The 16972-nt window shown below is 38.8% G+C and overlaps 1 protein-coding gene across 1 annotated transcript in view; it reads left to right on the top strand.

Annotated features, from left to right (window-relative positions):
• Positions 1 to 16972, top strand: part of ELP3 (elongator acetyltransferase complex subunit 3) — a 101498-nt gene that overhangs the window by 62639 nt on the left and 21887 nt on the right. The window contains exons 13-14 of the mRNA XM_027853891.1: positions 7475 to 7702; positions 8458 to 8539. Of these exons, the coding sequence (XP_027709692.1) occupies positions 7475 to 7702; positions 8458 to 8539 (310 nt within the window). The remainder of the gene's footprint in view (positions 1 to 7474; positions 7703 to 8457; positions 8540 to 16972) is intronic.

Below are 16972 nucleotides of genomic sequence, written 5' to 3'. Positions count from 1 at the left end.
GGCCAAATTTAGTCATTATAGTTGCATAGAATTCAGTTAAATAGATATTTGTTTGTTTGTTTTTTAAGTGGGCTTTAATGTGAAGTTTTACATATTGAATTTAGTCAAAGTTTTCACCTTGACTCACATTATAAAATCGTAAATACTTTCCTTCCAAAAAACAGTTGACACCTCCCCACCTTCCAACTGTAACATACCATCTATATGGCATCTTATAAGAGTTTTCATATGTTGTCCCTGGTTCTGTTGTTTGGATAAAGTGAAATTATAATACTTGCTTATGTAAACAAATAGAATATAGAAAAGTTTTGTTAAAGTGTACCATAGTCCCAATTGCAGGTAATGATTGCTCTTAAAATTATCTTATAGCTTGAAATGTCTACCTTTAAAGACTAGTAAAAGCTGGCTTGTTTCAAAGAATCTTTCATTAAGGCTTTATTTATGGTATGTCAAAAATTAAGTTACTGTGATTTTAGTATGTAGTTTTACTCAATACTGATAATTGTCTATCCCAAGATCTCCATTGTGGTGACCCTCATTTTAGGACTTTGACAGATTACAGATTTCATTAATGTGAATACTGTACTCCCTCCATCAGTGTAATCATATACTGTATGTATATGTCATACAGTATAGTTGTCATAGTCCGGCTACACCTTTGCAATACTATGCGAGATTTCTGAGTGTTTCTCCATAAAACTTGCACAGAGGATCTACCCAACATCTTGTAGACCTTACCCTAGTACCTTTAGTGGTTCCCATTGCAATAATAATTCTACATGGTTGGCTTACTTCTTTTTCCAGGCAAGGGTCTTATATTATATAACATAATCAAGAGAAAATTGATATTAAAAATAAGAGCTTTTAAAGCAAGGAGCAGCTTAGGATCATTGAGAGTGCTACGCCAAATACATGGATGATCAAAAAAGATCATCTGGAAACTTTGAATAACTACCAAGAAAACATGGTAAGAGAATACAGATTAAAACAGCCCTGACATTTCACTTCATGCCATGCAAATTGGCAAATGTGGCAGAAGTTGGGATCTGTCATACAGTCTGTTGGAAGACAAGCACGTCAATATATTCACTTTTGATGGAGCTATGCAGTGGTCCAGTCATTCTGGATTATTTGGAATTATGCAAAATTGCCTTTTACATCTCCTCTCATCTAACAATCTCAGTACTGGGAGTATCCTCCAAGGATGTCAGAGATCCAGTATGTATCAATATGGTCATGGTAGCACTCTTTAGGGTTGCGAAGAATTGCAAACAAAGTAAGTGCCCATTGATAGGACAGTAACTCCAAAAAATCCATATAGCATATAAATGTGGGGGCATGATATTATATAGTAAGAAATGATGAACGTGAGGAATTGAGAGAAACACTGGAAAATGTATATGAACTGATACAGAGTGAAATAAGCAGAACAGAGAACAATATACACAAAGACTACAACAGTAGAAAAGAAAAGATCACTAAAAGGGAATTGAAATCTTACTAAGTGAAAAAAAACCAGTGATGCTCCAAGAGAAAAGAAAATGAAATGGACCTCCCCTCTTACTATGGAGAGAAGGAACACCAAATTTGAGACTAAAGTTACTCATTATGTCCATTGTTAGGTGCTGCCACTGTGTCAGATGTGTCTCTCCAAAGAGAAAGATGGTCAGGTGGCAAGATTTGGGCATCACTGATGAATTGTCCATGTACTCCACTGGTCTTCCTTTGGTGTCCATATTGAGTGGGCCCCTCTCTGTATTGAAATTATGGGAGGACATGGTTAAGAGTCCCACTAGATGGAATATGATCCCCATAGATGGAGGGAATGTTGCCCATCAGTGATGACACATCTATTTGAGATCTCCTTTCAGGGACTTTTTAGTGTCTGAAAGTGGGATGTACTCAGCATGCTGTCATCTGTAAACAAAAGCATCTGAATAATTCACTTCAGTCGACAAACCTATTTTGTGCCTAGTGGTTGCAAGGCTGTGCCAGGCTCCGGGAATACACTGACAGAGATGAAACAGCCTCATCCCTCAAGGAACCCTCAGACAACTGGTAGAATACAACACGTAGATTAGATAAGTAAACATCGTAATTTGGGATGTGAGAGAACACAAAACCTCTTTTGATTTTTTTTCTATTTTCTGAGGATTTAATGTTTGTAATCTTCCTTCATCCTCCTCCATAACGTTTTACAAATGGCTTTACTTTCATCTGGTGTAGCCCTTGGCTTCCATGTCTCTGCTTGCCAAGGAGACCGAGTCGACTGACTGAGACAGTTTCTGGGCTGTTTTGGCCTCCTTATTTTGGTTTTACCTTGGTTAAACTTCTCTGGGAAAGGTGATTAAGTTAATATCTTTACACTTTTATTCATTTACACCTTTCCACAGTCATCAGTTTGCTATTTAAGCTGTTAGGTTGAAACTTAAAAGCTATGTCTTCTCTTCTTTATCCTTTCAGATTTGATTATGATTTTTGACCTTTATTCAAACTAATCAATGACCTGACTGCAAAGAGCAAAGCAGATTTCCACATTGGTTCTGGGAACAAACTTTCATTAAACATTTTTTAAAAATACTTTGTACTGTCCTTTTTCTTAAAGTTCGCAAAGGTCAAACTGTACACAAAGCTTTTTTTCTTATTAATTTTAATGTTGCAGTAGTACACTAGCATGTTCCACATAATAGTATCCCAACCAACATCATTTCTCAGTATCTTCATTAATATAGTTTAACCAAACCTCTTCCCATAAAGTTTAATACTTCCACTGTATTTGTCATTCATTCAGTCTCCCATCTATGACATATTCCTTCTGTGGAAGTAGATGTTCCCTGTAAACAATGTTTTGCCTAATGTCATATTTTCCAAGAAGTCAATGAGCATTTATTTAGCACCTCCTGTGTACTGGGGATACAAAGCGAGGCAAAAAACAGTCCATGCTCTCAAGGATCTTACAGTCTACTGGGGAAGACAACATGCCAATAGATACAGGATAAATTGTGGATAATCTCAGAGGGAAGACACTAAGATTAAGGAAGACTGGGAAAGGCTTCTTGCAGAAGGTGAGACTTTGGCTGAGACTTGAAGGAAGCCAGGAGGTGGAAATGAGGAGGAAGGGAATTCTAGTCATGGGGGACAACCATTGAAAATTCCTGGATTTGGGAGATGGTGCATCTTTTATGAGAAATAACAAGGACGACTGTGTCACTGGATTGTGCAGTATGTGGAAGGGGATAAGGAATAAGATAGGAAGGAAGGAAGGAGCTAAGTTCTGAAGGGTTTTGAAAGCAAGCTGGTTTTGTATTTGATGTAATACAAATGTATTATGTCATGAATGTAATAGAATACAAATGAATGTAATAGAGAGCCACAAGAGTTTGTTGAATAGGAAAGTGACACAGTCAGATTTGTACTTTAGGAAGATCGATTTGACACCTGAGAGGAGGATGAACTGGAGTGGGGAGAGACTTAAGGCAGGCAGACCCACCAGCGGGCTATTATAGTAGTCCAGGCATGAGGTGATGAGGGCCTGCACCTGGGTGACAGCAAGGTCAGAGGAAGGTGGGGGTGGAGGGGCATATAGAAAAGATGTCGCAAAGGTAGAAAAGGGGATTTGGCACAAGATTGGGTATGGGAGTTCTGAGTGATGAGATGAGAATGACCTCTACCTAGGGTGTGAGCCTGGATGACTGGCAGGATGGTAGTACTGTTCAGCAGTGATAGGGAAGTTAGGAAGAGGGGAGGTTTGTGGGATAAAGATAATGAGTTCAGTTTTGGATGTGTTCAATTTAAGATATCTATGAGATATTCAATGTGAGATGCCCAATAGGCAGTTAGTGATAAGAAGCTGGTGATCAGGAGAGAGGTTAGGGCTGGACAAAGAGAGTTGGATCCATGGGAGCTGATGAGTTCACCAAATGAAAAGTATAAACAACCAAAAAGTAAAACCTTAAGGAGGTTATGTCTCTTTCTCTTACCTTCTTACTACTCCCAATCTCCCCCCCTACCCTCTTCTCTATTAGAATATGCCCTCTTTGAGTCCAGGGACTTTTTTTTTTTTTTGGTCTTTTTTTGTATACCCAACATGCTATCCAACACAGTGCCTAGCATATTTAGTAAACACTCACTGAGTGACCAAACAAATATCCTCCTAGTGAAATATAAATTCTGTGATGGCAAAAACTGTCCCACTTTTGTATTTGTATCCTCAGAACTTAGCACAGCGCCTGGCACAGAGTAGACATTTAATAACTACTTGCTGATTGCTTGATAGAGATTATCTCATCCAACTCTTCATTTCAAAAATGGGGAAATTGAGTCTCAGAGAGGTGAAATCACTTGGCTAGTGTCACACAGCTACTAAACAGGGAGCTAGGAATGGACCCAGGTCTTTTGACTCTAGTCCCTGTATTCTTTTTTTCCTGCCTCATCAAGTGTTTCCCAAGGCCTTTTCCTCAGGATAAATACCTACCATTTACACTTAATCATTTATGTTGTTCTTCATACCTCTTTAGGTTTTCACTTTTTACCTTGCAAATTAAATGTTGTTGTTATTCAGTTTTTTGACAGTATCCACTCTCCCTGACCCCATTTGGGGTTTTCTTGGCAAAGATACTGGAGTGGTTTGCCATTTCCTTTCTTCTCCAGCTCATTTTACAGATAAGGAAACTGATGAAAAGAGGGTTAGGTGACTTGCCCTGGGTCACACAGCTAGTAAGTATCTCAGGCTGGTTTTGAACTCAGGTCTTCCTGACTCTAGCCCTGGTGCTCTATCCCCTGTGCTACTTAGCTGCCCAAATTAGATAGAATGTGGGATGTGTGATTGGGTAGCATTTTGTCGGAAAAAAACCTCGAGGATTCCATTTTACTAAAGGCTCACTATGAGTCAAGGGTCAGAGACATAATGAAGTCCTGGGCCACCCTGCTATGGGCATAATTCTCAGACAGGTAATCTCTGCAGTATTCAGGCCACAATAGGATCACTGTGTTCCATTCTGGGCACTACAGTTTAGGAAGCACATGATAGCCAGAGTAGTGAAGAGCTTGATATTCATGTCATATGAGGACTGTTGAAAAAATTAAGTATCTTTAGCATAGAGAAGACTCAAGGGAGACATGATAGTTCTCTTTGAGTATTTGAAGGGGTGTCATGTTGGAAAAGGGGATATACTTGCTCTCTTTCATCTCAAAAGGCAGTGCTAGGAACAGTGATTAGAAGTCTCAAAGCAATCAATTTGGGCTTGATTTCAGGAAAACATCCTAAGAATTGGAGTCACCCAAGTGATGATCATTTGTCAGGATTGTTGTATCACAAAAGGCATTCTTCTGTCATTATTTTTGTTGTTGTTATTATTCAGTCATGCCCAACTCTTCTTGACCCCATGGACATACTATCCATGGGATTTTCTTGGCAAACTAGTATGTTTGCCTCTCTAGTATGAGAGGTTTGCCATTTCCTTCTCCAGTGGATTAAGGCAGAGTGATTTACCCAAAGTCACACAGCTGATAAGTGTCTGAGATTACATTTGAACTCAGGACTTCCTGACTTCAGGCCCAGTGCTCTATCTATTGCACCACCTAGCGGCCTCATTGGCAATTGCAACTGTGGTTATGACTGACAAATGTCTAATGAGATCTCTTCTACCTTTGACATTATCTCTGGTGTATGAGTGTGTCCGTGTGTATATATGGGTGTCTGTACATCTGTCATTGTTAGAGTTCAGCTTTGTCAGTGATCAGAAAACCAATAGATGGTGCCTGTATTGACATTTCTACTCTTAACCTAATCATTTGTTTATTGGACAGATTTGTCCTCACCAAGGCCCTGAAAAATAGTATGTATAAACCTTATCTACAATTAATCACTTTGCTAGGCTTACCTTCACCTTCTAATAACCTGTACCCATTAGTTACATTAACTAACATTAGGTTGATATATAAGCCTCAGAGCTTGTCACTTGACCTCTTTGGTTCTCTTTCCTCTTCTGTGAATTGGGCTAAAGAATCTCAGAAACTCCTAGTTCTAAACTTCTAAAATCCTGTGGTTCTGCAGAATCCATGTAAGTATAATCTACCAGTTTGCTAAATGTTAATGGATATTTGCCATGACCACTATATCTATGTGAATAAATATATTTTTATGCATAAACTACATATTATTATGAGTTTTCCTTTTATGTAATATATATCTATGAAAATATGAGCAGGTTAAAGAGGGGGTAAGCAACAGCCTATGGAACATAATTGCAGGGACACTGTTCTCACCAAAACAAACCAAAACCCTGTTCTTCAAAGTGCCTCCCCTATCTGCTGGTTGATGTCTGAATATAGTTGACCGAAGGCACAATTTCATTCCACAATTCACAGTAAGGCATATATGACTGATATTTGGACACCTGAAAGGTATTGGAGGAAGAGGGTAGTACTACTATGAATTGCCAGAAGGGAGGCCAGTGATTCAAAAAAGCCAGCTCACACTAGTGTGAATTTTTACCTGGAGCTTATCCTGAGAAGAAGATGTTCTAAACTCTAGTTAGACCTTCATTCAAAAGCAAATGTCCATCATTAGAATGGGAGAAGCTAGGTGGTACAATAGATAAAGCACTGGGCCTGGAGTCAGGAAGACTCATCTTCCTGTGTTCAAAACTGGCCTCAGACACTTACTAGCTGTGTGACCCTGGGCACGTGTTTGCCTCAGTTTCTCATTTATAAAATGAGCTAGAGAAAGAAATGGCGAACTCCTTCAATATCTGTTCCAAGAAAAACCCAAATAGGGGGTCACAAGAGTAAAACACAACTGAAATGACCAAACAACAACATCATTAGAGTATTTCAGTACTCGGTCTGTAGCTGCCCTCCCCCTGCCCCAACTGGGCAATAACATTCACCACTATATTGGCCACTACTGCTGCTGCCATTCAGTCCCATATGCGACGGGGGACTCTGATGGCATCTCTGGATCTCCTGAACTCACAAGGTCTCCTGGCCACTTCCATCTCAGAATACGTATTCATTTAAGATTAGGAAGGAACAAACACAGAGAAACAGAGGTGGCTGCATGCTCATAGTCACCATGGCCAAGTGGGAGGGAGGGTTGCTGGCTCTTCATAAACCAACTGGAAGCCAGCCAGAAAGAAAAAGAGTAATAAAGGAATGCGTTATAAGTCTGCTCAGTCCTGCCTCAGCACCTGCAGCCTTGGTGATCAGTTCTTCCAGGTCTGTATACAATTCAAAGATTTTCATTATCAAATGGTTACGACAATACAAGCCCCGTGGGCACGCGTGGCCAGAAACAGGCTCACCTCAGGCTTCGACATGGTCTTCTGGACTGAATTCCACTTCACAAATAGATATGTTAAAAATAAGAACAATAATAATGGGGGTTTTTTAATGAAAATTAGCCTATATAAGTTAATTTTTTTTTTAAATCAACTTTCCAAAATAAATATTCTCTTCTTTTTTCTTCAAACAGGTTGAATTAGTTAGAAGAGATTATGTGGCAAACGGTGGCTGGGAGACCTTTCTGTCATATGAAGACCCCGAGCAGGACATTTTGATTGGCCTTTTACGTTTGCGGAAGTGTTCAGAAGAATCATTTCGGCCCGAGTTGAAAGGAGGTGTTTCCATAGTCCGAGAACTACATGTATATGGGAGTGTAGTTCCTGTAAGCAGTCGTGACCCTGCAAAATTTCAGCATCAGGTATCTCTCTAACCTTTTCCCATTTGGTTTCTGATTAAGAAAAGCACCCTAACTGGGAAAGCAAGAGAGGAAGGTGGAAAGGGGGAGAAAGAGAAGTGGGGAAATAAAAAGGAGGACAGGGATATAAAGTGACAGAGGATTCCTCATTTATTTAATTGTTCCGAGCTTTTTTCTTTTTCCTAAATGAAATAATTTTTTTTTTTCATCTCCCTGGGTTTTAGGCAGGATAATATATGGTAGAAACCAAAAAGAGAAAAATGCTTTAGGAGCTAATTGGTAAAAACCAGCTGTTCGCAGTTGTATGGTGTGTACAAAAGTTGGTAGTTGAAGATTATTGCCTCATTTCTTATAACTGTTAGGAATTGCAAATGTTCTAAAAAGTTTGTGAATAGCTACCCAAGGCTTCCACTGCCCACAAGTTGAGTGAATCAGGGCTTTTCAGCTTATATCTTCCTGCACCTCCCTAAAAGAGGAACAGATGTTGAAAGGAAATTTCCTTCTCACGATGATTAGTTCCCATCATCTGAGAAGGGTCTTTTAATGGTACTTTTACTATAAAAATTAATGCCTTTGTTACCAGTCAGCCTCAGAGCTCTTCTCAAATAGTTGAATGATTATTCTTTCCTTACTTTATAAAGAAAGCTTTTTTCACTCTTGTTTCAACAGACTAAAGCAGTCTCTAACCTAGTCTCTAAATTACAGCCTTCCTATTTGTGAACATTACTTTCTTTTTCCTTTTTTTGTCCCGCTCATAGGGATTTGGCATGCTACTCATGGAAGAGGCAGAAAGGATAGCTAAACAAGAGCATGGTGCTCGGAAAATTGCTGTCATTTCAGGTAACATTTCTGCAAAAACATGACTGGCAAATGCCAAGCATTATAGGTTAGTGCCATAATGGAAAAAAAAAATCTCTCATCTACCTTAGCCTCACTTTGTTATTTGTATATGAAATTAGGGAAAGCTGAAGGGAAGAAGTCCTAAGAAGAGTTGAATAGACAGAGCTTTAAGAGCCCCTCTGTTGTTGGGAGAAAGTGGGAATAAAGCTCATGCTGAGACAGATGTGTTTGGTTTCTGCCTTCACCACTTCCACACAAGTCATCCTCATCTGGAGAGCTTTCTTTTGTGCCCTAGGTGCGGCACCTGGGAAAAAGTCATTTGATATTAGGCATATAAGGAAAACGTATGCTTTTTATAGACACCTATCACAGCTAGTGTTCAAGAAACATTACTGGTTAGCTGTAAGAGAAAAGTAAATGCTGTGACCTGACATTTAATGTCAGAGCTCCTAAACTAATGTATTCCATTTCTCATTGGTTTTGTAGCTTCATAGCAGAGCCTACCATAGGGCAGTACTACACTGTGTGTCAGTTCCCTATCCCTTATCTACAGATGTTTAGAGAAATAAATGAGAAAAAAAGGAAATGTGCCAAGTAGAACATAAAATAAAATTCATAGCAAAAATGTACACCCTCCCGGAATACTTCCCATTCTTTTATCTCTGGAATAATTATCATCACTAGCAGAAAACTAACATAGAGGTAGAAGCAGGATTAAAACACAAGTCACCTTTTTCCTTCCTCCAGTGATCTTTGCCTAAGATTACACTGTCTTCCTAAGTGCCAGACTACATCTTCCAGAAGCTCAAGAAAGTGAACTTCTGGAAAAAAAGGACTTGTAATGAACTTGTAAAAAAATAAAGTCTACAAGTTCCTAAAGATCAATAGCTGTACTGAGGTTTTCACTCGTTTTAATTATGAAAATGTAATATCCAGGGCTTGCTTAATGAGCCAGTCTTCTTCAGGCAAGATTTTCTCTATTAATAGGACAGACATATAAGGCATTTCAGGACATAATATTCACCACAAATGTATAAAGGGCAACTTTATTTGATTCCAGTAAGAGACGGATAACTAATTGAGGCTGCTTACTTAGTACGTTAAAATGAGTAAAATTGTTCCTTAGATATTGTCTTCTTGTATTTGGATATGCTCTGGGTATGTGAAAGCATAACAATGGAACAAAATTGACTCTGGAAATCACTCTGGGATATAACACATGTGTAGGGTTGACATCTAGAATTTTGGTAGCCCTTTCTAGCAGAGCACTGTATCAGGATTATCTAATACACTTGCCGCTTATTGTTCATCCTGTATTAATTCTTCTTCTTATACTCTGCCAAGCATGCAACTGATAAACTTAATATTCCTGGTTCTGTACTATCAACATAAATGTGAGAACTTTGACTCCGCTGCTATCCTTGGCATCTGTGCCTGTCATTCAGCCAGACTTAGTGAATTTGGTAACTTGATATCACTAGCAGCATCAGTCTGCTTTACAGTTATTAATACAGTTATTTTCATAGTAACCATTTGAAATAGACTAGAGGGTTTATTTGCAAAGATTGAAACACAAAATGCGGAGGAATTGACTTGCCTGAAATCATACTCAGTTACTCGTAGTAACTTTAGTTTCTGATTTGATGAGCTCACTGGAGGAATACCTAGAAACTGTCTCTCTTTTGGCTTTTCACCAAATTCTAATTTAATGGCTCAATTTCATAGCATCTGCTTACATGATTATGTTTTAATGTCACAAGCAAGAGGCTTGTCCATAAGTGGCATAGCTTTGTCCAAAGATGGAACCTTAGTCAAGTCACTTAACTACTTTGGACCCTGGATTCTTTGTCTGTAAAATGAGGAAGGTTGAATTGGACTTCTAAGGTTCTAGCTCTCAAATTCTATAATTTTTCTATATCCCAACATTGAAGACCTTAGAATTCCCAAGTTTTTGGATTATTTGCCCTGGTTGTATTCTTGGTCAACTGCTTCCTAACATCAGTAGGTAACATCAGCTCAAAGCATCGTGATAGGCTGTATAGGAATAGAAATAAAAATAAAGTATTGTCCCTGCCTTCAAGCAGACCACCTAGTATTTACCTTCTCAAATTTCTCCCTAGATTGAAAAAGAAAAATTTTCCTCCTTTTTTCAGTTCCCAAATTATTTCTTAATTTAGGAGTATTTGCCTCACCTGCAAGCAGCAGATTCTGCTATTAAAAGTTGGATTATCATCAAGTCAATAACCTCTAATGAAACCAGGTGCTTAAGAGATCAGCTTTCTTATATCCCTTTGACTATCCATAAACATGTATTTCTTGAATATATTCAACAAAGTACCTTAGCAAATTAATCTTATTTATTTAGAAATTTTCCTTTTTTCTACTTATTTCTAGTATGCTGTACTTCCACTTTAATATTTAACCAATTCATCTTTTCCCTCTACAGCTTATAGAGAGCATCATATAGATAATTTTTCAGAATCTCTCTCCAGTAACATATTAAATACCATCCCTAATAATCACTCTAAAAGCTGAAGATCTTTGGTAGAAACAACTGTGTCTGTACCGTTTCTCAAAAGAACAAGAATTGACAGCTTCTTTTCAAGACATGTTTAACGGCAACCCAAGGAATGGTGTTTCCTATCTTAGTCTCAGCAGCCTGGCTAGATGTAAGAACCAGACATGTCACTGTTCTATTCCTTGAGCTAATTGCTATTCAGTGAGATGAACAATCTCCCAACCTCAACCACCATCATCCTGGTCCTAATCGGTATTCAGTTTGTGTTCTTTCAAGTAGAAAATTAATATGGACATTGTCCAAGAATTTCACAAGGCTAATAGACCACAGGAGGATGGTTGGGAATGAGACAGATGTCTGGATGAGAGATGACAGAAACCAATATGGTTTAGAGAAGTTAAGATAAAAGATGACTGCATCCTTCAGAACTATTTCAAAAGTCAAAAAAGAGATGAGAAGAGAATGAATAATTAAACCTTCAATTTGGGGTAGGCCATGGGGTGGCTGTGGGGACAAAGGAACTTAGAGCATTGCTACAGCTTTGTGCCTGTGGACTCACTTGCAGTCACTGTTAACCCAAAGAGCTGTTTGACTACTGCATGCTCTAAATATTCAAATACAGAAATTAGCAGTCTTTAAGAGCAGAAGGTTGTATGTGAAAGAGCTTCAAGTGGCTCCAGACTGTCATTGATTTATAGCAGGAAATAGAAGTCATTTCCATTCATCTGAGTTGGGAAGTGGCAGGTATTGATGAATTAATTTGACCCCCCCCCCATCACTTTTGGAAAAACTGAGGTTACTGATAGTCTTAGTTCTCTTTAGATTATAAACTCATTGAGGGATAGTCTTATTTCATCTTTGTATCCATAGAACTGGCCATACTGTCTTGCACATAGCAGAAGTTTAACAAATATTTGTTGACTTGAGCAGGAGCAATTCTCTTAAGGTTAGCCCCTCCACAATGTGACAGGGGCCAAGCATCTTCTAAATGGCCCCTGATATACACAGAACTTCTTCCCTGCTGCTTATCTTGAACTGAGGTAATTGCATTAGGGAGGAACACAGACACCTGCCTTATCTTTTTAGATGTCTCTCCTCTCCCTGCCACCATCCCACACTTCCCACACACAAAAAAAAAAAAACCAAAAACTCAAAAACCAAACCACATTTAATATTAATCTGAATGAATACACACCTTCCTTTTTAGCACTAAACAAGCCTCTGAGCAAGGGATATTGGGTGCTTCCTGTGACCCAGGGAAGGGAGGCAGCTGTGGCAAAGAGAAAGGATTACAGGATTTACAGTCAGTCAACTTGGGTTTGAATCATAATTTCTGTGAGCCTAGATAATTACTTTTTCATCCTAAGCCTAAGTTTTCTCATATCTAAAAAACAGAGATAATAATAATACCTGTATTGCCTGTCTCATCAGGTGGTTGTGAGGATAAAATGAGTTAATATGTGTGTTGCATTTTGTAAATTATCAAATGCTATATAAAAGATTGCTGATATTATAGATCTAAACTTTCTTTTTCTTTGCCTATCTTGGATTCTCATCTAGCTCATCTTTTGGTGGCCAGGTAATCCTTTTCCTTCCTTTCCTTGAAGGAACAATTCAAAATATTCTCTGGAGAAGCAAAAAAGCCATTCTACTACACCTTCTTACCATTTATAGCACCCCAGGTCACTGGCTTGCACAACTCCTATTTTTAGAATGTAGCTTTTCTGTCCTAAACCTCCCACCCCCAGAATTCTTTTTTTCTTGTAAGACTATGAGATCCCAGGTCTGATAAATTCTATCCTATTAGTTTCTTCTGTCTCCCCCTCTATTGGGCCCCAAAGTATAACCTCCTTTTCCCCCAGCACGCCCACAGGAGTCTCTCATTCAGTATGCTGACACGCTAAGCTGGAAGGGATGTAACACATGCTCCTTCATGAAAATGCACACCACCAGGTCTGTTGACTATATCCCGTTTTCCCCTTCCTCTGTGGAGAAAGAAATCCATCCCCAACTCCCCACATACAAATACACACAAGCACATGTTCTCCCTTTTCAATGACTCATTCTCCTAGTCTTTACTGAAGGAAGCAAGATGGTTTTGCTAAAATATCAGTGCTATTCATGCCCTTCCTCAAAAATCTATAGGCACCAAAATCCAGATACATCTTGTAGTTAGCAAACAGAGCTCTTTTTATAGGGGAGGCAGGGAAGCTGGGCTGTAGAAATGAAGATTTAAGTCAAAAACATTTTTGTTCTGCACTTTATGAAAGCATGTTAATTGATTTCAAAAACAAAATCCACATTAAAAACTCATTTTGTCTGTCTTATCACATGTAATAACTTTTATTTCATAGGTATTGAGGGGCTTGGATTTGATTTTTCTCCCTCAGCAGTAAGGGGAATGGACTCAGACTGAATCACATAGCTGAACAAAAGAAGGGTCCATTCCTTGCCTTTGGATGATTCTCCCTTCAGGGAATAGTTACATTTATTTACATTCTAAGGCTTTACTATGACTTCGAATCTCTTCTGACTACCCCACTCAGGAAAAAAAAAAAAGTCTTTCAGCTAAACTTGCTCTTAAATTCAACAAACTTTTATTAAACACTTACCGTGTTTACCAATATCCCTTGCTCAAAGGCTTGTTTACAGCTAAAAAGAAAGACAACAAAAAACTTGCCTTGCTCTTAGGGAGCTTCCATTCTACCAGTAAATATAACATGTCAATGGAGGATAATTTGAGGGAGAAAACATTATCAAACAAGGGGACCAAGAAGAGCCTCCTCTAAAAGGTGGTATCAGAACCGAATCTCCAAGGAAGCCAAGGATCCTAAGAGATGTGGATGATGAGGCAGGGCATTCTGTACCTCTGATACCCTTTGTGGAAATACATGGAGGCAAGAACTTGCTTCTAAGTGGCATATTTATCCATAGCTCCTGAGTCCATTCCCATCTTGACTTGAACAGAAATAATGTGAGACTTTCTTGTTTTTGAAATTATTCAGCCTCTCTATTTATTCACACACTTTCCTCTCTCCCCCATAGATTCACACAAGACTGGTGGCGGGCAGGGGAAATAACAAAGCCATCCAGTTCCTGCTCTCCTGCCAACTTTCATTCATCTTTGTAGTTCTTACTCCCTCATTATTAAAGACCTAGTGACTCACCGATAATTATACTGTAACCAAGTGGGAAAAATACTTGGAATATAGAACCAAGTTTCCCCCTCTTGCAGCAACTTCAACACTTAAAGGAAGAAACTACTTTAAGCAAGGCTGAAAATGTTTGTGAAAGACAGAGTTAGGTTAATCTACAAATGACTGAAAAATGATAGTGCCCTTTTAAATTTCAGGGCTGGGGGTTAAGCATCTTTGGTCTAAGGGGAAGAGAAACTAAAGAGACACTGTGGCTCCCAGTTCCTCGTTAGATTTGAGGTGCATTTGGGAGGCCAGAAACCCTTCCTGGGAGACTATGGAAACGAAGAACGGATGGGTGGTGACTGCTGACAAGTTCTTGCCTCCCGTCATCCCATGGAATGGCAAACAGCCAACTGTGTCTTTCATTTAGTGTTTTGCCTGCCCTGGCAAGCATTCTTAGAGAAGCCTCTGTTAGCAACTGCTCCTACCTCCTATTTCAAAGCAATTTTTTTTAAAGTAGGATGCTTAATAATAACAAGTGTGATTTATTCTATGGATCTTTACGTTATCTTGTTTGAGCTTCATAACACTCCTGTAAGGTTAGGCAACAACAACTTCATTCTTATATATCCTCATACATATTCCTTCCATATCCCCTATTGAACCTTCCACAACCTGCAGGCCCCAAAACAGCTAAATAAAACAAAGAGTCTTTTTGACTGATAATATATGCCACCTTATACTTCAGTAGTTTTGCATTTGTTAAAAGAAATTGCTGCTGGGTGCTTTATGTTAATATCAGTGTTATCCAATTTTATAATCTGAGCTTTGTTTCCATTCAAGCTTGTCTTCAAAGACATAGTTATAGTCATTGTACTCTTTTGGTTCTGTTTTGTTCACCTGCTTCACTCTGTAGAAGTCTTCCTGTATTTCTTTTAATTTTCCATATTTCTCATCTTTGTGGCATCCTAGTGACTTGCCTAAGCCTGGAAACTGGGATTTAAATTTAGGTCTCCTAAGCATCTTTTTCCACTAAACAATGCTGGACTCAGTTAGAAGGCCTCGTTTCAAATCTTAGCTCTGCCCACTTAGTACCTTCATAACCGTGGGCAAATCATTTCCTCTGTCACAGCTTCATTTTCTTTGTCTGCACAATGAAGAGGTTAGACTAACTGACTTCGAAGGTCCCTTCTAGCTCTGAATCTCTGATCCTATGACCCTCAATATCATTGCCCCCATTTTGTAGGTGAAGAAATAGACTAAGAGAGACCAAGTGATGTGCCCAAGGTCACACAACTAGTAAATGCTAGAACCATAAATCAAACACACATCTTCTGATTCCAAATCCCTTGTCCTTCAAACACATCCTGCCTCTTAATCCAGGCAAAATGTTTTCCTTTACTTCGTTTTTTATAATGTGTACACATAAAGAAATATACAGGTAAACATGGCACCTGAAATTATTTATGGCCTTCCATGAATTCTGAAAAAGTCATTTAAGTAAAATGTGCTATTCTAAGCAGTCCCTAAAGGCCAAATCTAAGTATACCAGTCCTTGTTCTCCATAGCTAGATATGTACCCTTAATAATAATAATGATAATGCCACAATAATAGTTTTCATGATACTTTTTAGTTTGAAAAATACTTTCACGTCAATAATCTCATGTGATCTCTAGGACAGCCTTATAAAGTAGACAGCACATGCATTATTAGTCTCCATTGTTCAGAGAGGAAACCAAGATGAGAAAGGTTAAAATGTTTTGCCCAAGGTCACACAGCTAATGACTGGGACCAGGACCAGAACAGAAGTTTTCCAGGGCTCTGCATTTTAACCCGCTACCTCTTGATCCAGGCAAACTTTAGCTCTTAGTTATAAGATAGCTGAGGGAACACTGTTAGAAAAGCACCTCTCCCCACCCCATCCCCCTAATATAGTTCTTGCAATAATGATTAGATATGCTAATTAGGCATCTTGAGCACTGGAATATATAGTAATTTAATTACTGCATCATTCACTTGCTCACTGATTTGGAGGCATCACAGTGACAAGTAACAGAAGGGGGATAGAGCTGTGCCTCTCCTTAAGGGGAGGATTCAGCAGTCACGTCGAGAGCCGTGAGACACCCTGTGGACGTCAATCCTGGAGCCTGGCTTACGTCAGCTCTGAAGGGTAATTGCTTTTCTTTGGCTTGCTAACGAAAGGAAAGTTACTGGTAAATGGAGTTTCTTGGAACCCTACCAAGCTGGGAGGACAGATGAAAGCTGGAGGTAGAACATTTACCCAGCCCAGGTAGCATGTGGTTATCTTTCAGACAGGCAAAGTAGAGACAGTGCTAAGACTAACCCAATCTGCAATGCTGCAGCAACAGAGAATTTGCTTCCTTTTTTTCCAAGAGCAGGAGGAAAAAGGAAATAAGTAAAAAGAGAATAATTAAAAAAAAATAGGGATGCGACTGAGAGGAGATGAAGGTTAAACTTTCTCCTGTGAATTTCTTAAATCCTCCCAAAAAGACCTAGCTCTTGGCCTTGAATATCAATGTGGTTTGTTAGTCATAGTAAAGAGAGAAACTCAAAATAATCTGTCCTTCCTCCAAAATCTTACTGAGTAGTAACAGTGTGGTACAATGGAAAAAAACACTAGATTTGTATTCAGAACCTGGGTTTAAATCGTGGCTCTATCACTTTACTTCATGTATGGTCCTGGACAAATCAATTAACTTTTCTGTTCCTCATTTTCCTCATCTTCAAAATGAAGAGGTTGGACTAGGTAACATTTA

The sequence above is a fragment of the Vombatus ursinus genome, unplaced genomic scaffold, assembly GCF_900497805.2.
Source record: "Vombatus ursinus unplaced genomic scaffold, bare-nosed wombat genome assembly UNPS02010219.1, whole genome shotgun sequence".
Classification (NCBI taxonomy): Eukaryota; Metazoa; Chordata; class Mammalia; order Diprotodontia; family Vombatidae; genus Vombatus; species Vombatus ursinus.
Note: the sequence above shows the minus strand (reverse complement) of the source record. Positions and strands in the feature narration are given on the sequence as shown.